The sequence below is a fragment of the Anomaloglossus baeobatrachus genome, chromosome 1 (assembly GCF_048569485.1).
Source record: "Anomaloglossus baeobatrachus isolate aAnoBae1 chromosome 1, aAnoBae1.hap1, whole genome shotgun sequence".
NCBI lineage: Eukaryota > Metazoa > Chordata > Amphibia > Anura > Aromobatidae > Anomaloglossus > Anomaloglossus baeobatrachus.
The window spans coordinates 114,324,806-114,350,717 of record NC_134353.1 but is presented as its reverse complement, the minus strand read 5'-3'; the positions used below and the strand labels follow the sequence as shown (position 1 = coordinate 114,350,717).

At 47.1% G+C, this 25,912-nt stretch overlaps 1 protein-coding gene across 1 annotated transcript in view; it reads right to left on the bottom strand.

The window, feature by feature from the left end:
* The window catches only part of LIAS (lipoic acid synthetase), a 52,727-nt gene that overhangs the window by 10,158 nt on the left and 16,657 nt on the right, over positions 1-25,912 (bottom strand). The window contains exons 6-10 of the mRNA XM_075333852.1: positions 14,348-14,405; positions 12,552-12,680; positions 6,528-6,673; positions 6,369-6,439; positions 4,495-4,606 (exon numbers count right to left, since the gene is read on the bottom strand). Of these exons, the coding sequence (XP_075189967.1) occupies positions 4,495-4,606; positions 6,369-6,439; positions 6,528-6,673; positions 12,552-12,680; positions 14,348-14,405 (516 nt within the window). The remainder of the gene's footprint in view (positions 1-4,494; positions 4,607-6,368; positions 6,440-6,527; positions 6,674-12,551; positions 12,681-14,347; positions 14,406-25,912) is intronic.

Below are 25,912 nucleotides of genomic sequence, written 5' to 3'. Positions count from 1 at the left end.
CTCACCAAATATGCGGTAAAAAAAGCTGTTTTATTCGACCATCATAGACTCGTGGAAGTGTCAGTTGTAAAGACGCGAAACAGCCGTCGTGCGATGGATTGTGTGTTCCCAACGCCCTCACGCCTTTCCCCCTGACCTGATGGTCGAATAAAACAGCTTTTTTACTGCATATTTGGTAAGTGCCTTCTGGTTCCCTGAAAAATGCCCACAGGAAAATTGCCCACAGGAAAAATGCCCACAGGAAAAATGCCCACAGGAAAATTGCCCACAGGAAAATTGCCCACACGGAAAATTGCCCACACGGAAAATTGCCCACACGGAAAATTGCCCACACGGAAAATTGCCCACACAGAAAATCGCCAATTGCAGCATCACAAAGTTTCAGATCTATGATATTTGAGGTGCAAGGTGAGGATGTTCACATAATAGGTCATCAAACTTGTGATTTACAGTTGACCTAGTGCAAAACTGCAAAAATGTTGAAGATCTGTGGTTTGTAGCAGCAGTCTGTCATTATCAGCGATAAATAGATACAGTCTGCTCTAATCTCACTGATTCTGCCTTACTCCTTCCACCAGCCCAAAACAGCAGCACATGCGGAACCAGCAGCACATGCAGAACCAGCAGCAGTGTGATCCAGAGGAGAAATCACTACTATCTGTACTCACAAAAGTATCATTGTATTATATGTTGAGTTACATGGGACTGCAGGTCACATCTAATACATTATCATCTCAGGGGAGCCCACCAAAAAGCAGGGTGCTGCTGGCAGAGATAGGGTACTTTCACACTTGCGTTCATCGCAATCCGCCACTATGGAAAATAGCGCAGTCCGTTAACGGACTGCGCTATTCTCCATAGACTTATATTGACAACGCAATGTGACGCAGTGTCCGCGTTTCATCCGCTGGCCGATACTGAGTCGTTATTTTGACTGAGCACCGGGATGAGGGAACGCAGGAGGTAGCGTTTTTGGTGTCGTTAAAACAACTCACCTTGGCGGATTCCGTTGGAATCCGCCAAAGTGTCTAATGATCGTCTATGGTGGCGGATTCCGCCGTTATGCGCTAAGCAGTGGAATCCGCTGATGGATTCCATCACATTCTACTGAGCATATGTACCGCCCCGGGGCTTGGCCGGCTGCCGAGACGCTCGGATCCGGGCTCATCGGTGGGTGGCTCGAGCTCCTCCCGGACCCGGGGGTCACGTCACTCTGAAGGGATGCTGACGCTACGTGAGGGGTGGTGTTCGGTGGGGAGGTCCACGGCCGAGGCCGCGGTTGTTTTTGGGGGTTAAGTTCGTGACGCCACCCACGGGTTGTGATGAATGGATGGACACCACCGCTGCCGTTGACTAGGCTCCCAGGGATGGTGTTGCGCAGCTTGGTGTTGACCCCTCCGTGGGTAGGGGGTGATGGTCCCGGGAGCCCGAGGGTGCTGAGGAGGGGGGATGCGTGCTGGCTTGTTGGTGCGATGCGGTGCGCGGCCCGAGGGAACCGTTGTACTCACTATTACAGACACACTGGAGTCTCTGGTAAACCAAACAAGATGGTGAATGATGCCCGCAGGCAGCTGCGCTTCTCCCCTTTTTTCAGGTTGGTGGTTTCCGCCTTTCTCCTGCACCTCACTTTTAGTAGAATGGTGACTCCTATGCCTGAGCAACAGTAGTCCACTCCCCAGCTTTGTGTGTGCTAGTAGAGCCCGTTTGCCCGCAGACGCTGGCCCGTGGGATCTCGATGCCTGGGCGGTGGCTTTCTATCCCTCTGGTTGGGCTGTTGTCTTCAGTCGGGTCTTGGGTGGGAAAGGACCTAAAGTACAGACCCCCAATCAGTGAATTCAACTCGGTCCAGTGGCTTCTGGGCCTCGTACTGGGTCTGAGTACCCCTCCTGGTGCTCTGGTTTCCAATCGGTTCCCCGGTTCGGTACCGGCGGGCCACTACCCGGTCCAGGTTCCTTACGGTTCCACCGGCTGTAATCCCTGCTCCTGTAGGCGGCCACCACCGTCTGCCCCCTGGCCACAGGGTATCCGGGCTCCAACCCAGATCCCTGACAGACGTGCACACTTTGCTACCACTCTCCTCCACTCCTGTCACTGAACTCTTTGTTTTTCCCGCCTCAGGCTCTCCGAACTCCTCGGTGGGCGTGGCCAACCACCTGGCTCCACCCTCCGAGTGTGAACGTCAAGTCCTGATAGGGGTGACTCAGGGTTTTAAGGTTTGCTGCTGGTACCTTTTTAGGGGAAGGTGTTTGTGCAAGGGCCTACCCGTGACTACCTGGCTAATCCAGGGCGTCACACATGCTCAGCATGTCCAGCAGAACGATCTAAATTGTTTAAAATCACTCCTGGTCTCCCTATCGCTCTCTGTCGGTCGGTCTCTCCCTCTCACCCCCTCTCTCATACTCACCAATCATGGGCGCGGCGCTGCACAGCTGTCACCATGCTCTGGTGGCTTCTCCTCTTTTGAAAATGTCGGCCGCTCATTATTCCATCTCGTATTCCCTGCTTCCCCCGCCCACCGGTGCCTATGATTGGTTGCAGTCAGATGCGCCCCCACGCTGAGTGACAGCTGTCTCACTGCAACCAATCACAGCCGCCGGTGGGCGGGTCTATATCATGCAGTACAATAAATAAATAAATAATTTTAAAAAAACGGCGTGCGGTCCCCCCCAATTTTGATACCAGCCAAGGTAAAGCCACACGGCTGAAGGCTGGTATTCTCAGGATGGGGAGCCCCACGTTATGGGGAGCCCCCCAGCCTAAAAATATCAGCCAGTAGCCGCTCGAAATTGCCGCATCCATTAGATGCGACAGTCCCGGGACTCTACCTGGCTCATCCCAAATTGCCCTGGTGCGGTGGCAATCGGGGTAATTAGGAGTTAATTGCAGCCCATAGCTGCCACTAAGTCCTAGGTTAATCATGGCAGGCGTCTATGAGAAACCCCCCATGATTAACCTGTAAGTGAAAGTAAATAAACACATACACCCAAAAAAATCCTTTATTTGAAATAAAAGACAAAAATACACCCTTTTTCACCACTTTATTAAAATCCCCAAATACCCCTCCAGATCCGACGTGATCCACAGAGGTCCCATGACGATTTCAGCTCTGCTACATGAAGCTGACAGGAGCGGCCACAGACCATTACCGCTCTCTGTCAGCTCCACACAGCAACTGAAGTGAATCGCACTCTCAGCGGGGATGTCACTGAGGTAGTGCTGGTGTGTGCATTAATGATGGGGGCGGTAGCACCTGCGTGTGTGCGATGATGATGGGGGTGGTAGTGCCAGTGTGTGCGGTGATGATGGGTGCGGTAGAGCCGGGGTGTGCGGCGGTGATGATGGGTGCGTTAGTGCCTGCGTGTGTGCGGTGATGATGGGGGCGGTAGTGCCAGGGTGGGGGCGGTGATGATGGGGGCGGTAGTGCCTGCGTGTGTGTGGTGATGATGGGGGCGGTAGTGCTGGGGGGTGTGCGATGATGATGGGGCGGTAGTGCTGTGGTGTGTGCGGTGATGATGGGGGCGGTAGTGCCGCTGTGTGCGGTGATGATGGGGCGGTAGTGCCTGCATGTGTGCGGTGATGATGGGGGCGGTAGTGCCTGTGTGTGTGCGGTGATGATGGGGGCGGTAGTGCCTGTGTGTGTGCGCGGTGATGATGGGGGCTCTCTCTCTCTCTCGGCTAAAGAAAACTAACGCAACGTGTTATTTCACAGGAATCCGTTGCCTTTATTATCACACTATCACAACGCATCCGTCACATGCATCACACAACGCATTGTGACGGATGCCAAACAACGCAATTGTGAAAGTAGCCATAGCTGGCCCTGAAAGCCCCAAAGGCACAGCAGAGAGGTGAGACTCTGTCGCTTGTACCACCTTGTGTTCGTGCTGGGAATGTATGATATGTTTTTGCAGTGGTGTAACTAGAGTCCAATGGGCCCCAGTGTGAAATTTGGACCTGCCCCCCCCCCTACCCCACCCCACTCACACATGTTCTCACATGTACGGGCCCTTGTAGTGTTCTAACTTCTATCAAGACTTATGAACTGCCTCCCCTCCCTCTTCATTATGTAGTAATGTCCTCCGTCCTGGTATATATGCCCATCATCCTGGTGAATATGTCTTCATCCTGGTGTATATGACCCAATGCTGGTATATAAGGTCCTCATCCTGAGTTACATGGTCCCCAATCCTAGTGGGCATTCATGTCTGTTGGCAATTTTCTGTGGACATTTTTCACATATCATGTGAACATCCTCACCTTGCACCTCAAATATCATAGATCTGAAACTTTCTGATGCTGCAATTGGCAATTTTCTGTGTGGGCAATTTTCTGTGTGGGCAAATTTCCATGTGGGCAATTTTCCATGTGGGCAATTTTCCGTGTGGGCAATATTCATGTGGGCATTTTTCTGGTCACCGTGCCTTCTGTCTCTTTTCACATGGAGATAATTTGTCAGTACAAAGCAGTATAAGCTATATAAGTACAGCAGCGTACCTGCTTTGTATGATGACCGCACCAGAGGACCGCTAGCTGTGTACAGGAATCCCAGCTCATTGCCTATTTTCTCCCAGTGTTTAAACTTTTCAGGGGTGACATATTCTTCAACCTGCAAAAAAATAGGAACAAGGAAAACTTTAGCTATTTGCACCTTAAAAAGTAACTGTTGTTTTAATTTTTATTTCATAAATCAATATTACGTATGGAAATGAGAAACTTTGTAATAAACCTAAATCAGATAAACTAGCATCATTCTCCTCTTGGACTGAGATTTCACTCTCAATGTAAAGCTAAAAGCTGTGATGACATTACTGAGATAGGATGACATTTGCTGCCTATAAGAGTTTATGGAGGAAGAGGAGCTAGAGGCAGAAACAGACATTCTGCTGCAAGTTCTCCTGAAATTACAGTTACATTTGAAATCTGCTGTAAAAAAAAAAAAAAAAGTAACTGTTTCAAAAGATTTTGCAACTGTCATCTCCTAAGAGTCTATGGAGTAGGGAGGAGCTAGTTCTCTTGAAACAGTTACTTTTTTTTTTTTACCCCAGATTTCAAATATAACTGTTTCAAGAGAACTTGCAGCAAAATATCTGTATCTGCCTCTAGCTCCTCCCTCCTCCATAGACTCTTAGGAGATGACAGTTGGTGCTTATAAATGCTTATAAGAATCCATGGAGGAGGGAGGAGCTAGAGGCAGATACAGATAGTTTGCTGCAAATTCTCTTGAAAGTTACTTTTTTTTTTACATTAGATTTCAAATGTAACTTTCAAGAGAACTTGCAGCAAAATATCTGTCTGCCTCCAGCTCCTCCACAGGCTCTTACAAGATGACAGTTGGTGCTTATAAGAGTCTATGGAGGAGGGAGGAGCTAGAGGCAGACACAGACATTCTGCTGCAAGTTCTCCTGAAATGACAGGTACATTTAAAATCTGGTGTAAAAAAAAGTAACTGTCATTTCAGGAGAACTTGCAGCAGAATGTCTGTGTATGCCTCTAGTTCCTCCATAGACTCTTATAAGCACCAACTGTCATCTCCTCTCTCAGTAATGGGACAATCTGTCTTCACTGATTAAAAATGTAAATTATAAATTGAGATTAGAAGATTAATCCAGTTAGAGTCCAAAGAAGATTTTTTTGATAAAATATATTATAAACTAACTTGCTTATTGATATGATTGTTTTTCTTTAAGGCTCCCATATACATATGAGTAAGTAATATAGACCAAAGCCGCTGTGCTCCGCTGACACTCTAATATGTATGTAGGCCTCCTGATTGTCCCCCAATAGATGATGCATGTCAGATGTCAGACTGTTGAACTGTTTGTACTTTGGGAGATAACCTTCTTGAAGAATTAAACAGCGGCGCTCTCATAAAATAATACAGGAGCGCTCAGCATATCTGACTATTCCTGTGCATGGCGGAGCCGGCAGAGATTATCTTAGCTTATCTTTTGAGTATAGGAGGCTTTTAGCCCTTAGACATTAAAGGGAATCGTCACCACATTTTTGACACCTGAGCAACATAACGTAGGGGGAGAAATCCTGATTCTTGCGATGTGTCACTTACTGGGCCGCTTAGTGTAGTTTTGATAAAAGATAAAAATCACTGTTTAATTAGCAGGAGATTATCATTACAGGACTACTTGATGTGCTGCCAGGTAGTCTAGCATATTCATAAGCTCCGTATAACTGCTAGATCTGCGGCAGCATTGATTTTAACAAAATGACGGCAATCAGCTCAGTAAGTGACACATCGCTGGAATCAGGGTCTCTGTCTCTACATTATGCTGCTCTCAGATGAAAGAGTAAAAACCCGGTGACAGATTCCCTGTAATATATGTTATACAAAGAAGAGTGGAGTGTGCCGATACCTTGAGATGACGTTTCGTTGGCTGCATGTACTGGCCGAGGGTTAAACAGTCTACTTCTGCTTCTCGTAAAGCTAGAAAAGGTACAAAATGCACATAATCAGCTCCATAATAACCCTACTGGTGGGAATATAGCCCAATAGTTAACACTTAGGTACTCACCTTTCATGGTGTCATACACTTGATCATCCGTCTCTCCTAACCCCAGCATGATGGAGGTTTTTGTCACAACATCCCCTCGCACTGACTTGGCATGTCTTAGGACGCTAATAGATTGCTCAAAATTTGCACGAGGGTCACGGACTTGCCTATAAATATATATTGAAATGTTAATTACACTACCAGGAGGTGGATCTTAGATAACAAGATGCATACCAATAGATAAGGGCAATGGCCCTACTGACTGAGTGCTATCCTTGGCCATCATGCCGGTGGTGCTGCAGGAACATATCCAATGACGCAGCGTCACTGCGTCCTTGTACTCAGCAAGGACTGTGAACGCTGCCCAGCTGCCTGAAAATGAGTGGAATCACACCAGATTTCTGCTACTCTGAGAGCAACATGATGTAGGGGCAGGGAACCTGATACCAGCAATATATCACTTCTTTTACTGGGTGCTACAGTTTGGTTAAAAACCCTGTTTTCGCTGCTGCAGAGCTCAGAATGTTGAGCTGTACATTCAGCGGATTGGCAGCTTTTTGTGTATACCGTGCATAAGCAGAACGCTGCCAATCAGACGTGGGGGTGTGGCTGGACCTGCCTCTGCAGGTTTACAATCCTTTTAATGATAATCTCCTGCTGATAAAACAATGATTTTATAAAAAACTAAACTAAGCAGCCCAGTAAGTGACACATTGCTGGAATAAGGGTTTCTGTCTTCTAGATTATGCTGCTCTCAGATTAGTCTGACAACCGACTTTCTTTAAGTATTGATGTAAAAAATGTTTTTGGGTTTTTTTTATATCTTCAAAAAAATTTAGGTAGACCGTTTTTCAACATTGGAGGTATCTCACCCCTCTCCTAATAAACAGTCAATAAATGGACAGATTCTCTTTGCAAAAACACAGCAGAGCAGAACCTGATATGTAAAGCGCCCCATAGAATAAAAGGTGTCACTGACGTGTGAGTGAAGCCGGAAGGGTTTGATCACTACTTTATCATTGATGTCTTATCCTTAGTATGGGTCATCAATGTCTGATCGGCCCCCCCCCACCGATCAGATGTTCACAGCGCCGACAGCAGGCTGCCTCGTCTTCTGATAGCGGGCGCGGCCGAGTACTGAACAATCGCCTCCTATTGATTTGAATGGGAGGCAAAAATGCCAAATGATATGTGCACACACAGAATGTGGTGAGCCTTCCTCATAAAGATGGCTGCAGCCGAGGTGCAAGATGCTGATGTCACAGCCACTCAACCTCCACACTAGGGGGGAGGGGCAGCTGCTTAGCATAAGACATGCACACTAAGGCTAGGTTCGCACACTGCGTCTTTTTGACGCTGCGTTTTTGTGCGTTTTTGGCCGCTAAAAACGCACAAAAACGCACCTGTGTCGAAAAAACGCATCAAAAAACGCATGCGTTTTTGCCGCGATTTGGTGCATTTTTGGCTGCGTTTTGCTGCGTTTTTGATCTCTGCGTTTTGCTGCATTTTTCCAATGCATTGCATAGGGGGAAAACGCAGAAAAACGCAGGAAAGAACTGACATGTCCATTTTTTTTTTTAACTCAAAAACGCAGGTAAAAAAAACAGATGTGTGCGGACAGCAAAAATGAAAACTCATAGACTTTGCTGGGGAAGCAAAGTCCTGCAGTTTTGAGGCCAAAAAAGCACCCGAAAAACGCGCAAAAACGCCGCGAAAAACGCACTGTGCGCACATAGCCTAATAAGGCTTGCACTGGGAGCCCATCATATAATGAGTGAAATACACAGTGTCTGAACTGTAACCTATAAATGACGCCAGAAACCCAGGTCAGGCGGGCTAAACAGCACTATATAGGTGCATCTCGCACGGATACACGAGACGCACAGTGTCTGAATAATGGCCTATAAATGACGCACAACACCAGGTCCAGGCGGGTCAGTTAGCACTATGAGTACATAACACATGACAGGCTCACCATTTAACCACCTGAATTCAAAAGGTCCACACACATCCTGAGGAAGGCTCACCACGTTCTGTGTGTGCACATATCATTTGTCTTGGCTCCTTTTTGGTGTTTTTTTTATGTAGTTCTTTGTGGTTTTTCTAACTAATTCAGTGTAGGGACTCGCAAGTGTGAGAATCCTTGACGAACGGATTGCGAGCTTACATATTTTGGGCCAAAATATAAACTAATATCTCACTATATGAGGTATGGCACATTTTATCCATTTTTGCAGGATGTGTGTGGACCTTTTGAATTCAGGTGGTTAAATGGTGAGCCTGTCATGTGTTATGTACTCATAGTGCTAACTGACCCGCCTGGACCTGGTGTTGTGCGTCATTTATAGGCCATTATTCAGACACTGTGCGTCTCGTGTATCCGTGCGAGATGCACCTATATAGTGCTGTTTTGCCCGCCTGACCTGGGTTTCTGGCGTCATTTATAGGTCACAGTTCAGACACTGTGCATTTCACTCATTATATGATGGGCTCCCAGTGCAAGCCTTATTAGTGTGCATGTCTTATGCTAAGCAGCCGCCCCTCCCCCCTAGTGTGGAGGTTGAGTGGCTGTGACATCAGCATCTTGCACCTCGGCTGCAGCCATCTTTATGAGGAAGGCTCGCCACATTCTGTGTGTGCACATATCATTTGTCTTGGCTCCTTTTTGGTGTTTTTTTTTTATATAGTTCTTTGTGGTTTTTCTGAGGCAAAAATGCCCCCATCAGAAGACAGGGCAGCTCTGGAATTCAGCATTTCTGGCTGCCAGCCGCCGCCGGCACCATAAGCAGCTAATTGGCGGGTGTGCTGAGTGTCGGACCCCAGCTCATCAGAGACTGATGACCTATCCTAAGGATAGGCCACCAATGTTGCCAGCAGTGTTAAAGTAATTCATTTATTTTATTTGTTAATTTAATTTAAGTATTTAATTAATTTTAATTATTTAATTTTATTTAAGTAATTTAATTTATTTGTTCATTGACAATATCATAACTCTGTCCATAAAACTTTACAATTATCCTGCATTTGCAATGTTTATAGCTATATACCTTTTTTAGACTATAAAGTGTTAACTATCAGAAAAAAGGAAAAATATCTTTCCTACTAATAAACCCTTCCCCAGTGGTGGATATAAGCTGCGAGGTGAAGAACGTGCTCTCGGGAGCTCTACAGGGCGGTGTTATAGGAGGATAAGATAACTGTCAGCTCCTAATAGTATGTCTATGCAGCGTTCACATGATAAACACAACTCTGAACCCCACGCAACACAGCTGCAACCACGCGAGACCACTGCAGCACAAACAGTATACTGTATCACAAAAGTGAGTACACCCCTTACATTTTTGTAAATATGGCTCTGAACCCCACGCAACACAGCTGCAAGCACGCGAGGCATATACTGTTTGTGCAGCACAGCTGTTTATCACAAAAGTGAGTACACCCCTCACATTTTTGTAAATATTTTATATCTTTTCATGGGTCAACACTGAAGATCTGACACTTTGATACAATGTACAGTAGGCAGTATACAGCCTGTATAAAACAGTGTAAATTTGGGGTGTCCTCTAAATAACTAAACAGCCTGACATTAATGTCTAAACCACTTGCAACAAAAGTGAAAATGGTCAAATTGTGCCCAAAGTGTCACTATATTCTTTGGCCACCATTATTTTCAAGCACTGGCTTAACTCTCTTAGGCATAGAGTGCACTGGAGCTTCACAGGAGCCGCTGGATCTTCTTCCATCCTCCATGATGATATCACAGAGATGGTGGATGATAGAGACTTTCTGCTCCTCCACTGTTCATTTGAGGAGGCCCCACAGATGCTCAATAAGGTTTAGGTCTGGAGACGCTTGGCCAGCCCAGCACCTTTACCCTCAGTGTCTTTAGCAAGATAGTGGTCATCTTGGAGGAGTGTTTGGGTCATTATTTTGTTGGAATGCAAAGGCTGTGGATCATGCTCCCCTTCAGTATGTCACTGTACATGTTGGCATTCATGGTTCCCTCAATGAACTGTAGCTCCCCACAGCTGGCAGCACTAATGCAGCCTCAAACCATGATGCTGCCACCACCATGCTTGACTGTAGGCAAGACACACATCTTTGTACTCCTCACCTGGTTGCCGCCACACACGTTTGACACCATCTGAACCAAATAAGTTTATCTTGGTCTCATTCGACCACAGGACATTGTTCCAGTAATCTATGTCCTTAGTCTGCTTGTCTTCAGCAAACTGTGTGCAGGCTTTCTTGTGAATCATCTTTAGAAGAGGCTTCTGTCTGGGATGGCAGGCATGCAGACCAATTTGATGCAGTGTGCGGCGTATGGTCTGAGCACTGACAGACTGACCCCGCCACCCCTGTAACCTCTGCAGCAATGCTGGCAGCACTCATATGTATGTTTTGAAGAGACAACCTCTGGATATGACGCTGAGCACATGCACTAAATATCTTTGGTCGACCATGGCGAAGCCTGTTCTGAGTGGAACCTGTCTTGTTAAACCTCTGTATGGTCTTGGCCATCGTGCTGCAGCTCAGTTTCAAGGTGTTGGCAATCTTCTTACAGCCTTGGCCATTTTTATGTAAAACAACAATCCTTTTTTCAGATCCTTAGAGAATTCTTGGCCATGAAGACCCTTGATGAACGTCTAGTGACCAGTATGAGTGTGTGTGAGCGATAACACCAAATGTAACACACCTGCCCCCCATTCACATCTGAGACCTTGTAACACTATTGCGTTAAATTCACGGGGAGGGAAAAGATATAAAACATTTATAAAAATGTGAGGGGTGTACTCACTTTTGTGATAACTGTATACACACACACACACACACACACACACAACTCTGAAGCACAGACACACACCTCTTTGCTGCATAAAAGCACAGGCAGCCCTGCTCTGCCCCACACATACAGCTCTGTTGCAGGCATCATATGACGCTTTAGTAAGTCGTTTTGTACTAGGTATAAAGTCTTCCTATTCCCCATATTTTCCAGTTTCGTCAGGGCACATGACCGGGAAATCCTGGCAGGTCCTCCAGCTCCAGTGCTCAATGGTGCATTGTCAGAACCTGCAGCCAGATGGAGACGTTAAAGGATTATTCCCCTCTCAAAGATCCAATCCCAATATGTAGTAGGTGTAATAATAATAATATTGGCAAATACCTTCACTTAAAAATGTAGTATAGTTCTCCTGATTCACATGTCGCTTACCTCATGTTCAGGGCATTGCAGGACCATAGGTATCAATGATTACGACCACACATAAAGTCAGTTAGTTAGCTGATAGTGGCCATAACCATGGATACCTAAGGTCCTGCAATGCCCTGCACATGAGGTAAGTGACATAGTAAATCACAAGAACTATACTACATTTCTAATTGGAGATATTTGCTAATATTATTATTATTACACCTACTACATATTGGGATAGGATCTTGGACATTGGAATACCCCTTTAAGTTCTCAGTCGTCTCTGCCCCTATGATTTGATTTTCCCATGTGAGAGAATTGGGTCACACTAAGGTGACACTCGGCTCAAAGTCTGGCAGAGTTTGATCCAAATGACATTAGCATAATCAGCCCACTTCTCTCTGTTGGGAGAATCTTCGGCCATGTGAGGGAGCCATATAGTGAGAAAATATGGTAATAAGCCTGCCTCTGCCTCGGGACACATCCTAACGACCTATGTGGATATGTCTGGGAAGATGAACAAGGGAATGACACAGCATAGACTGATTAAAAAAAGACGGTTACATCATTCTTACAGTATATGTAGAGTACAAGTATTTACTATAACATATCTATATAACACTATGATAAGGTAATAATAATAATAATATTTATTCATTTATATAGCGCTATTGATTCCACAGTGCTTTACATACATTGGTAACACTGTCCCCATTGGGGCTCACAATCTAAATAATGTTATATGATGTTTAATGATGAGAATTCAGAATAATGAATATTGTACTTGTGGAAAGATGGAGATCACAGGTAACAAAAGTGATATAATGTAATTGGGATACGACAATAATGAATACCTTTGTAGAGCTGGAACGGTCTCCACGTTGTGGGCATAAACGTCCAGCCCTGAATGGACAATGGTTTCTATAGCTTTTTTATCTCCACGGAAATCTGGCGTTAGACATTCAACAAGGATTTTGGAATTCCTGAGAAAAAAAGGCGATAAAGCAGAATTATTAAGAAAAGCAGGATCGTCCTGAGGGAAAAGCATGTTGTTAAATATATACAATGTACAAGATAATCTAAGCAGTTATGTCACACAGAGTTTTGGCCAAAGTTCGCTGACTGTCATGGCGGTGTTGGGCACTGTTCGGATTCCAGTTTCTGACACTTCACCCGGTGGTTTCTCTTGTGTCTGGGATTAAGACAAGACAAAACAATCACTGATCTCGGGGAGACTCCTAACAGAGACTCCACGGACCTTTTTTGATTTGGGATCAACACAGGCAGACTCAGGTGTCGACCTGCTATGTGCTGAAACATAGGCAAGCTAGCAACAGTTCAAATCTGCTAGTCTGCTTGCTTCTTTGGTCACGTGTTGTGGGGAGGCCTATCACATTTGCTCTCTCCTATTTCTGCTGGTTGAAACCTTCCACCTATTCCAGCTATAGTTTATTCTATGTTCATTTGTGAGGTGTGGTGTCCTAGGCATACTGGTGAAAGTGGTGCTCATTGCTTGGTGCGGTTGTGGAGTTTGCCCCTGTTTTGTAGCTTCCTTCCTGCTCTATTTTCCTCCTGAATCTCTTATTGTTTTTAACTTTGTGTGCGTGTGCTGTGTGGCAGAGTATTAGTTTACACCTGTCTGCCTTGTTTCATCACATTCCTATCCATTCCTTCCCTGGGGGAGAGGGAATCAGATCAGAACTGGTCAGGAGCAGGGCCAGGAAGGGGACTCCGGCTTCTCCACCAACAAGAGTATCCCTAAGACTAGGGATAGCATAGGGCCCTGTAGCTTGAGGGACAACTTAGGAGCCCCAGTTGCCAGCTATCCCATAGTCATCGTGACACATTACCAACCAGTGTAATGTGAGATAATCTGTGTGATGCTTCTATCTATGAATTTGGGGTCCTGTATAAAGTGAAATCTGATGAACCCTCTGACAAAACAGTTTTATCTGAAACATTCAAATAGTAGAATTACATGAATACCTAAGGTTCCTGATGGTGGAGCAATGGAAAGCCGTACCATTAGTACACAGCAGTAACTGCAGGGGCAGACAAGACAATGGTGCTATCTGTGCGGCCACACAGGGACCCCAAGCTGTAAGGGGCCACATCTACCTCCAGAGCAGGTGGAACTGTGCATTATGATGACCTATAGGACTATAAACGACCAATATACTTCTTGTTCAGGGGCCCTGTTTTATCTCAGCCCCTGAGAAACTGGATAGATTTCCAAGCATTTGTCTTGCAGATTCACACTGTATACGTTAATTTGGCGTTTGCAGAGATAGCGGTCATATTGGCTCCATATAATATAGAAGTGATGGAGTCCACTGGGTTGCAAAAACAAAATAAATAAATAATACATTAACGTATTTATTCATCTATCATATACAGTAGCGGCTGCTGTACATGATGGAGAAATAAACAGATTATTTTTTGCAGCCCAGTGAGCTCTGTCATATCTCTATATGGCTCTAACTAAAAACCAAGCAGGGACTGGTGACGTTTTGTGCTCAATGATATTGTGACAGTGCTGGGGATATCTTTTGGTTTTGACGTCTGTGGTCATATTGCCAGTCCTATCATCCCATTGTGTGGAAAACTGCACAAACCTTCCTAAAAGCACACAAGACTATTTTATATGTACCTCTCTTTCAGAAGAGCCACTGTTCTTGCAAAGTGCTCGGCTCCTCCATCTGGAAGATCTGGAGAAGAGTTAAATAAAAGACAAAATAAAAGAAAAACATTACAGATTCACGTGCATCTCTGAAGTCTCTATAAATCCATATCGTCAGATTGTGCTTGTAAAAACCAGCACTTTTCCAATTTACTGCTTATTAAAATATGAAGTTGTTCTTCAGATATTACCATTTCCTCATGTTTTGTTTATAGCTTATCGCCTAGAAGACCGACCACCGCTGCATTCTAGCTAGTAATCACTGCACTGAAGCTGGCCGGGATTGGGAGGTAACAGTGTGTGCTCCAGCGATACTGGCCAAGTTTAAAACAGTGCTTTCAAGCTCAATAGAAAAGATCTTGTAAGCGCTGTGCATGTTCTGCTGTGTAGCAGTGGTGGTTGGTCTCAAAGACAATGAGCTGTAAGTAAAAGAGTTTTGTTAAAATCGCAGAAATGGCTAAAAAAAAAAATAATTACAAGCAGTAAACTGCAAAACTGCTTGTATTTCGAAGATCTGTTAATATTAATTTATGGGAATTATCCTTTAAAGGGAACCTGTCACTTTGGAAAACACTTAACTGCAGATATGGTGTTAATCCACAAGTAAACAGGGTTACTATGCAACCTGATCGTCTTACTGTAAGCGCAGCTACTGGGGGAAAATGTACTTCATTCCTCCCGGGAGCCGCCAGCTTTCATTCATGTGGGGGGGGGGGGAAATACAGGACGAGGCCACAGTCACTGCTCACAGCACCGCTCACTAAACTAGGAGGCGGTAAGCACGGCCCACCACGGTGATTGACAGCCGCCTCTGCAGCACATCTGTTCAATCAGAAAATCTGTTAAATCAGAAACGATCAGATGCCTTTCTAATAAGAAATCACATAACTAGCACCAGTATGAGGATAATAATACAGGAAATGCTCCACCTAGTGGCCAGATAACAATATTACAGAAGATCAATGGAAAAACAGCCTAGTAAGGTTGAGTTTAGACGAGCGTATGACAAAGTCTGATATTCATTCAGAAAAATAAGGCGACTTCCATCCATATTGTCATTTGTGCCATCAGAAGGGTTTTACAGTTTTTCTGTAGATTTCAGGAGTCAGAGGATTGCTATATGTTGTCTAGGACTTATGTCTAAAATGATACTGGGGTGAAACTATAAGGATCCTTCAATGTGGGACTGAATGATTTATGAATGACCAATAAGGGATTACAAAGGATCCCGTTAGGTGTGTTGCTTCATATGTGAAGAAAAAAATTGGTCCTATCAAAACAGGGCGGATTGAGTGACTGATGTATTGTGAAAGGGAACCGGTCACCAGATTTTCCGTTATGAGCTGCGGCCACCACCAGTGAGCCCTTATATATAGCATTCCAGAATACTGTATATAAGAGCCCAGGCTGCTCTGTAGAACGTAAAAAACACTTATTATACTCACCGAGGCGGGGGTCTGGTCCGAAGGGTGTCGCTGCTCTCGGTCTGGAGCCCCCTCCATCCTGTGTGATCGCCGTCCTCCTTCCCAGCCCCGTGTGAATGGCGTGTCCTGCATCATCCACACAGAGGCTGCTACTTCTCTCCTGCGCAGGTGCACTTTGATCTGCCCTGCTAAGAGCAGAGCAAAGTAATGTCAAAGACCGCCCGTGCATGCGCACTGCAATACTTTGATCTACCCTCAGCAGGGCAGAGAGAAGTGCACATGCGCAGGAGCAAAATGGTGGCCTCCGTATGAATGACGCAGGACACATCATGCATATGGCGCTGGGAAGGAGGATGGTGATCACACAAGATGAAGGAGGCACCGGACTGAGAGCAGCAACGCCCACTGGACCGGAACACCCCTTAGGTGAGTATTAGAAAAGTGTTTTTTACATTATAAAGAGCGGCCTGGGCTCTTAAAAGCAGTATTCTGGAATGTTGTATAGAAGAGCTCACTGGTGATGGCCGCAGCTCATAAGGGAAAATCCTGGTGACTGGTTCCCTTTAATTTGTTTTGATGATGCAGAATCAATGTCCCTATTGTCTGTGTCATAGTAGTTGAAGTCCTTGTTCAGACTATATACCCGGATCAGGAAATATACAGTATAAGAAGTAAAGTTTATTGGAGATTTAAGTGTCGTGCTGGGTTTTCACAAGGTGCTGAAGGAATACTTTTGAAATGTGTGGTAAATGCACACTACTACGTCCCCACCTGGGGGACATTCTTCTTTTGTCCGGGAACTGGCTCAGATGGAGGAGAAACTGCAGAAACCTTAGATTATACTAGACATACAGAACTAAAATGTAGAAATAAAAAAGGAGGGGAGGAGCGCGGATGATGGAAAATGAACAGGAAATGTAGTGGTAGAAGGTACAGGGAATGTCAGAGAGAGGAGCAGAGGACGAGGTGGATACTGTGGTGTGAGAAGAAGAATGTATGGTGATAGACAGACATGTCTAGTCTGTAAAAAAGGAGGACATGGGGCTACAGACTGCCATCAGTTAAGAGATAGAGATGAGAGGAAAATACAGCATGATTAGAAAAATCACAAGAGGAGGGGGGAGGAGGTACTAATTTTAACACTAGAACTACTGGACTCGTGACACCTACAGTCATATGAAAAAGTTTGGGCACCCCTATTAATGTTAACCTATTTTCTTTATAACAATTTGGGTTTTTGCTATTTCAGTTTCATATATCTAATAACTGATGGACGGAGTAATATTTCTGGATTAAAATGAGGTTTATTGTACTAACAGAAAATGTGCAATCCGCATTTAAACAAAATTTTACCCGTGCAAAAGTATGGGCACCTCAACATAAAAGTGACATTAATATTTTGTAGATCCTCCTTTTGCAAAAATAACAGCCTATAGTCGCTTCATGTAGCTTTTAATGAGTTCCTGGATCCTGGATGAAGGTATATTTGACCATTCCTGTTTACAAAACAATTCCAGTTCAGTTAAGTTTGATGGTCGCCGAGCATGGACATCACGCTTCAAATCATCCCACAGATGTTCAATGATATTCAGGTCTGGGGACTGGGATGGCCATTCCAGAACATTGTAATTGTTCCTCTGCATGAATGCCTGAGTAGATTTGGAGCGGTGTTTTGGATCGTCTTGCTGAAATATCCATCCCCTGCATAACTTCAACTTCGTCACTGATTCTTGCACATTATTGTCAAGAATCTGCTGATACTGAGTTGAATCCATGCGACCCTCAACTTTAACAAGATTCCCGGTGCCGGCATTGGCCACACAGCCCCAAAGCATGATGGAACCTCCACCAAATTTTACTGTGGGTAGCAAGTGCTTTCTTGGAATGCCGTGTTTTCTTGCCTCCATGCATAACGCCTTTTTGTATGACCAAACAACTCAATCTCTATTTCATCAGTCCACAGGACCTTCTTCCAAAATGTAACTGGCTTGTCCAAATGTGCTTTTGCATACCTCAGGCGACTCTGTTTGTGGCGTGCTTGCAGAAACGGCTTCTTTCGCATCACTCTCCCATACAGCTTCTCCTTGTGCAACGTGCGCTGTATTGTTGATCGATGCACATTGACACCATCTGCAGCAAGATGATGCAGCAGGTCTTTGGAGGTGGTCTGTGGATTGTCCTTGACTGTTCTCACCATTCTTCTTCTCTGCCTTTCTGATATTTTTCTTGGCCTGCCACTTCTGGGCCTAACAAGAACTGTACCTGTGTTCTTCCATTTCTTTACTATGTTCCTCACAGTGGAAATTGACAGTTTAAATCTCTGAGACAACTTTTTGAATCCTTCCCCTGAACAACTATGTTGATTAATCTTTGTTTTCAGATCATTTGAGAGTTGTTTTGAGGAGCCCATGATGCCACTCTTCATAGGAGATTCAAATAGGAGAACAGCTTGCAAGTGGCCACCTTAAATACCTTTTCTCATTGGATACACCTGCCTATGAAGTTCAAAGCTCAATGAGGTTACAAAACCAATTTAGTACTTTAGTAAGTCAGTAAAAAGTAGTTAGGAGTGTTCAAATCAAGAAATTGATAAGGGTGCCCATACTTTTGCACCGGTCAAATTTTGTTAAATGCGGATTGCACATTTTCTGTTAGTACAACAAACCTCATTTCAATCCAGAAATATTACTCAGTCCATCAGTTATTAGATATATGAAACTGAAATAGCTGTTGCAAAAACCCAAATTGTTATAAAAGAAAATAGGTTAACATTAATAGGGGTGCCCAAACTTTTTCATATGACTGTATATAGAAATACATGGTGCAAAGTAGTCAAAATGACTACCTCAGTAGTTCTAGTGTTAACAGGCTTGGATGTACTAGTCAACAATGCAGTCTCTGAAATAGCGGTTATCATTGAGGAGAAAAAAGGGAATTTTGTTTACTTACCGTAAATTCCTTTTCTTCTAGCTCCTATTGGGAGACCCAGACAATTGGGTGTATAGCTTCTGCCTCTGGAGGCCACACAAAGTATTACACTTTAAAAAGTGTAACCCCTCCCCTCTGCCTATACACCCTCCCGTGGACCACCGGCTCCTCAGTTTTGGTGCAAAAGCAGGAAGGAGAAAACTTATAAATTGGTCTAGGGTAAATTCAATCCGAAGGATGTTCGGAGAACTGAAGACCATGAACCAAAAGAACAATTCAACATCAACAACATGTGTACACAAAAAAACAACCAGCCCAAAGGGCACAGGGGTGGGTTCTGGGTCTCCCAATAGGAGCTAGAAGAAAAGGAATTTACGGTAAGTAAACAAAATTCCCTTTTTCTTTGTCGCTCCATTGGGAGACCCAGACAATTGGGACGTCCAAGAGCAGTCCCTGGGTGGGTAAAAGAATACCTCAATAAAAAGAGCCGAAAACGGCCCCCTCTTACAGGTGGGCAACCGCCGCCTGAAGGACTCGCTTACCTAGACTGGCGTCTGCCGAAGCATAGGCATGCACTTGATAGTGCTTCGTGAAAGTGTGCAGACTAGACCACGTAGCTGCCTGACACACCTGCTGAGCCGTCGCCCGGTGCCGCAATGCCCAGGACGCACCTACGGCTCTGGTAGAATGGGCTTTCAGCCCTGAAGGGAGCGGAAGCCCAGAAGAACGGTAGGCCTCGAGAATCGGTTCATTGATCCACCGAGCCAAGGTTGACTTGGAGGCCTGAGAGCCCTTACGCTGGCCAGCGACAAGGACAAAGAGCGCATCTGAACGGCGCAGGGGCGCGGTGCGAGACACGTAGAACCGGAGTGCTCTCACTAGATCCAAAGAGTGCAAATCCTTTTCACACTGGTGAATTGGATTAGGGCAAAAGGAAGGCAAGGAGATATCCTGATTTAGATGAAAAGGGGATACCACCTTAGGGAGAAATTCCGGGACAGGACGCAGAACCACCTTATCCTGGTGGAAAACCAGGAAGGGGGTTTTGCATGACAGCGCTGCAAGCTCAGACACTCTCCGAAGTGATGTGACTGCCACTAGGAAGGCCACCTTCTGCGAAAGACGGGAGAGAGAGATATCCCGCAGCGGCTCAAAAGGCGGCTTTTGAAGAGCCGTCAGAACCCTGTTAAGATCCCAAGGTTCCATCGGACGTTTGTAAGGTGGGACCATGTGGCAGACCCCCTGCAGGAACGTGCGGACCTGCGGAAGCCTGGCTAGACGCTTTTGAAAAACCACGGAGAGCGCCGATACTTGGCCCTTGAGAGAGCAGAGGGACAAAACCTTGTCCATTCCAGATTGTAGGAATGAAAGGAATGTGGGTAAGGCAAACGGCCATGGAGGAAAACAGTTATCCGCGCACCAGGATAGGAAGATTTGCCAAGACCTGTAATAGATCTTGGCGAACGTTGGCTTCCTGGCTTGTCTCATGGTGGCAATGACATCCTGAGATAACCCTGAAGACGCTAGGAGCCAGGACTCAATGGCCACACAGTCAGGTTGAGGGCCACAGAATTCAGATGGAAAAACGGGCCTTGTGACAGCAAGTCTGGGCGGTCTGGAAGTGCCCACGGTTGACCCACCGTGAGATGCCACAGATCCGGATACCACGACCGCCTCGGCCAGTCTGGAGCGACGAGAATGGCGCGACGGCAGTCGGACCTGATCTTGCGAAGTACCCTGGGCAGCATCGCCAGAGGGGGAAACACATAAGGCAGTCGAAACTGCGACCAATCCTGGACTAAAGCGTCCGCTGCCAGAGCTCTGTGATCCTGAGACCGTGCCATGAAGGCCGGGACCTTGTTGTTGTGTCGCGACGCCATGAGATCGACATCCGGCGTTCCCCAGCGGCGACAGATCTCTCGAAACACGTCTGGGTGTAGAGACCATTCCCCCGCGTCCATGCCCTGACGACTGAGAAAATCTGCTTCCCAGTTTTCTATGCCTGGGATGTGAACTGCGGAGATGGTGGAGCTTGTGGTTTCCACCCACTGCAGAATCCGCCGGACTTCCTGGAAGGCTTGACGACTGCGAGTGCCGCCTTGGTGGTTGATGTAGGCGACGGCAGTGGCGTTGTCCGACTGAATTCGGATCTGCCTGCCCTCCAGCCACCGATGGAAAGCCAATAGGGCTAGATATACTGCCCTTATCTCCAGGAGATTGATCTGAAGGGATGATTCTATCGGAGTCCAGGTTCCTTGAGCCCTGTGGTGGAGAAAAACCGCTCCCCAACCTGACAGGCTCGCGTCCGTGGTGACCACGGCCCAGGTTGGAGGTAGAAAGGATTTTCCCCGAGACAGAGACGTGGGTAGGAGCCACCACTGAAGTGATGTTTTGGTTGCAAGGGAAAGAGAGATGTCCTTGTCGAGGGAAGCCACCCTCTTGTCCCATTTGCGAAGAATGTCCCATTGGAGTGGTCGTAGATGGAATTGCGCGAACGGCACTGCCTCCATAGCTGCAACCATCTTCCCCAGGAAGTGCATGAGGAGCCTTAAGGGGTGTGACTGACTCCGAAGAAGGGATTGCACCCCCGCCTGCAGAGAAAGCTGTTTGTCCCGCGGTAGCTTGACTAACGCTGGCTGGGTATGAAACTCCATCCCGAGGTAAGTCAGTGATTGGGTCGGTGTCAACTTGGATTTCGGAAAATTGATGATCCACCCAAACCGCTGGAGAGTCGCCAGAGTGACGGTAAGGCTTTGTTGACACGCCACCCGAGAAGGGGCCCTGACTAGGAGATCGTCTAAGTAGGGGATCACCGAGTGGCCCTGAGAGTGCAGGACCGCCACGACGGATGCCATGACTTTGGTGAAAACCCGTGGGGCTGTCGCCAGGCCGAAAGGCAATGCCACGAACTGGAGGTGTTCGTCCCCGATGGCGAAACGCAGGAAACGTTGATGTTCGGGTGCGATCGGCACATGGAGATAAGCATCCTTGATGTCGATCGATGCTAGGAAGTCTCCTTGTGACATCGAGGCGATGACCGAGCGGAGAGATTCCATCCGAAACTGTCTGGTTCTCACATGTCTGTTGAGTAACTTGAGGTCCAGAACGGGACGGAATGACCTGTCCTTTTTTGGCACCACGAACAAGTTGGAGTAAAATCCGCGACCACGTTCCTGAACGTTCCACAACTCCTTCGATCTTTAGAGCGTCCACTGCCTGAAAAAGTGCGTCGGCCTGTGCGGGGGGTGGGGAGGTTCTGAAGAAACGAGCCGTAGGTCGGGAGCTGAACTCTATCCTGTAACCATGAGACAAAATGTCTCTCACCCATCGGTCTTGAACATGTGGCCACCAGGCGTCGCCAAAGCGGGAGAGCCTGCCACCGACCGAGGATGTGGCTAGATGAGGCCGAGAGTCATGAGGAGGCCGTCTTGGAGGCAGTGCCTCCTGCGGCCTTTTGGGGGCGTGACTTGGACCGCCACGCATAGGAGTTCCTCTGGCCTTTCTCTGGCCGGTTGGACGAAGAGGATTGGGGCTTGGCGGAGGGACGAAAGGACCAAAATCTCGATTGGATTTTTCTCTGCTGAGGTCTTTTAGGTTTGGATTGGGGTAAGGAGGAGTCCTTACCCGAGGATTCCTTAATAATCTCATCCAATCGTTCGCCAAATAAACGGTCGCCAGAAAAAGGCAAACCAGTTAAGAACCTTTTGGAAGCAGAGTCTGCTTTCCATTCGCGCAGCCACATGGCCCTGCGGACTGCCACGGAGTTAGCAGATGCTACAGCCGTACGGCTAGTGGAGTCCAGGACGGCGTTCATGGCGTAGGACGAAAAAGCTGATGCCTGAGAGGTCAAGGAAGAAACATGCGGAGCAGAATTCCGTGTGACAGCATTAATCTCAGTCAGACAAGCCGAGATTACTTGGAGAGCCCACACAGCCGCAAAGGCCGGGGCGAAAGACGCGCCCGTGGCCTCATAGATAGACTTCACCAAGAGCTCTATCTGTCTGTCAGTGGCATCCTTCAGGGATGAGCCATCGGCAACAGACACAACGGACCTAGCAGCCAATCTAGAGACTGGAGGATCCACCTTGGGAGAGTGTGCCCAGCCCTTAACGACTTCAGGTGGAAAGGGATAACGCGTGTCAGTGTGCCGTTTAGCAAAGCGCTTGTCCGGGACCGCTCTGGGCTTCTGGACAGCGTCCCTGAAGTTAGAGTGATCAAAAAACGTATTGCGCGTACGTTTGGGGAAACAAAATTGGTGTTTCTCCTGCTGAGAATCCTACTCTTCTACAGGAGGAGGCGGGGGTGAGAGATCCAACACCTGGTTGATGAACGAGATAAGATCATTAACTAATGCGTCCCCCTCAGGTGTATCAAGGTTAAGGGCGAAGTCAGGGTCAGAGCCCTGAGCTCCCACGTCCGCCTCGTCTTCCTGAGAGTCCTCAAGCTGAGATGCAGAGCAGCGTGAGGAGGCCGGGGAAGAGTCCCAGCGAGGCCGCTTAGCCGGTCTGGGACTGCGGTCCGGGCAGGAGTCCTCCGCCTGGGATCTAGGGGCTAACCTTGGAGCGCGCTGCGGCGCGGACCGAGAAGGGCCTGGAGGAGACAAGCTAACAGGGGCCGGAGCCTGTGAAGGGCCCGGTCTGGACTGCAATGCCTCAAGGAGCTTAGATGACCATTTGTCCATAGACTGTGCAATGGATTGAGAAAGTGACAGAGAGTTTCTCAGCGAAAGAGGCCAAGGCCGGTGACTCTGTCCCTGCAGCCTGCTCAGGGGGAGCAGGGGGATCTACATGAGCCGAGGGGCCCACAAGTGCCCTAGGCTCCGGCTGAGCAAGCGTGGCAGGAGTCGAGCATTGATCACAGTGAGGGTAGGTGGACCCCGCAGGCAACCTAGCCCCACAAGAGGTACAGGCTGCGAAAAAAATCTGTGCCTTAGTAGCTTTGCTCCTTGTGGACGACATGCTGTTGTCTCTTAGGAGAGTGGCCACTGAGGGTATATGGGAAAAGGGTATACAGCCTGTTCGAACATATATATATATCTATTATATATATATATATATATATATATATATATATATATATATATATATGTATCTATTCCGGCACCCTAGGGGGACCAGCACCGGGTGACCGGTGTGGCTTACCGACCGCTAACGAGCGGAGTGTGTCCTCCAGATTCCCTGTCCTAGATCCCCCGGAGCTGCAGAGCTTTGTCACTGAGAAGCATCCACCGGCAGACTGCCAAAAATGGCCGCCGGAGCTCTCAGGGGAGGAGTGGGGCCGAGGGCGGCGCCAGGAAAGAGCGGGAATCTGGGGTCCCCACAGTGGTCAATGAGGGGGGAGGGAGACATGCAAGATGCTCCAGCCCTCACATCCGACGTCATGTCGGTAATCCCGCCCTTCCCCCTGACAGGCAGGCCCGGGGGCGGGATTTTTCACAACTAGGCCGCGGCGAAGCCGGGGACTAAATTTGAGACCGCGCCCGACAAGCAGGCACGGTCGGCGCGGAAGTCCGCCGAAAAGACAACGGATTGAACTACCGCGGCTTCCGGGAAGAAGGTGCGACTCCCTGTACAGTCCCCCCCATGGGGACACAGAGTACCTTCACGTTGCAGGGCCCGGTCCCTAGGGTTGAAAGAGGCTCCGGTCCGAAAGGTTCCACCAGGGGCTGCGGATGGAGCACGGTCCCAGCAAATGGATGACCGCTCAGGATCCCACTTCTCCCAGAGCCGCATAAGGGATGGTGAAGGAGACGGCATGTGGCTCCAGCCTCTGTACCCGCAATGGGTACCTCAACCTTAACAGCACCGCCGACATAGTGGGGTGAGAAGGGAACATGCCGGGGGCCCCATCGGGGTCCTCTTTTTTTCCATCCGACATAACTATGTTATGAGAATGCATGAGTGGATGTGTGCCTCCTTCCACACAAAGCATAAAACTGAGGAGCCCGTGGTCCACAGGAGGGTGTATAGGCAGAGGGGAGGGGTTACACTTTTTAAAGTGTAATACTTTGTGTGGCCTCCAGAGGCAGAAGCTATACACCCAATTGTCTGGGTCTCCCAATGGAGCGACAAAGAAAAGGTTGTCCTTGTGTGATTGAGGGGCATCAAGATCAGGAGTGCATCCTCAAGACATGCCAAAAAAGTACTGGGACAGTATTAATCTAGTTAGATCAGGACCATCATAAATAGACACTGACTTGATGAGGGAAATTGAAACATTGGTCCAACACTAGGCAAAGCAGATGCATCCAGAGGATCTGCACTGTAACCTATACTATAGAACAAAGTGCCAGTACTGAATATGAGGAAAAACTGCACCTGTGACGCTTAGGTAAAATTTTACTTGAGAAAATCTACTTGGATAACCAGGGAAACTGTGCAGCTTTTTTGATCTTGACAAAAGGTTTGAAGAATCTCTATTAAGGTGAGACCACCCCACATATCAGAGGTGGACTTGCTGGTGTATTTTGGATTATTATCCTGCTTCAAAACCCAAGTGCGCGTCAGCTTGAGATCACAAACAGATGGCCGGACATTCTCCTTTTTGGTAGACAGCAAAATTCATGGTTCCATTTACCACAGAAAGTCTCAAGGTCCTGAAGCAGCAAAACATCCCCAGACCCAGACACTACCACCACCATAATTTACTTTTGCCATGATGTTCCTTTTCTGAAATGCTGTGTTACTTCCACGCCAGATGTAATGGGACATACACCTTCCAAAACGTTCAACTTTCGTCTCGTCAGTCCACAGAGTATGCTCAGCAGTGATCTTGGAGCTCTGCCATGCGAGTCATTTTTGCTCAGTCTGTTTCTTCTGGTGGAGGCATGAACACTGACCTTAACTGAGGATTCTATGAGGAGAGTGAGGCCTGCAGTTCTTCGGATGTTGTTGTGGGGTCTTTGGTGATCTCTTTATTGAGTCATTGCTGCACTCTTGGGGTAATTTTGGTCAGCTGTCCACTCCTGGGAAAGTTCACCACCGTTCCATGGTTTCGCCTTTCACTGTGGTTTACTGGAGTCCCAAAGCTTTAGAAATAACTTTATAACCTTTTCCAGACTCATAGATCTCAATAACTTTGTTACCCATTTGTTCCTAAATGTCTTTGGATCACGACATGATGTCTAAGTTTTGAGGATCTTTTGGTCTACTTCACCTTGTCAGGCAGGTCCTATTTAAGTGTT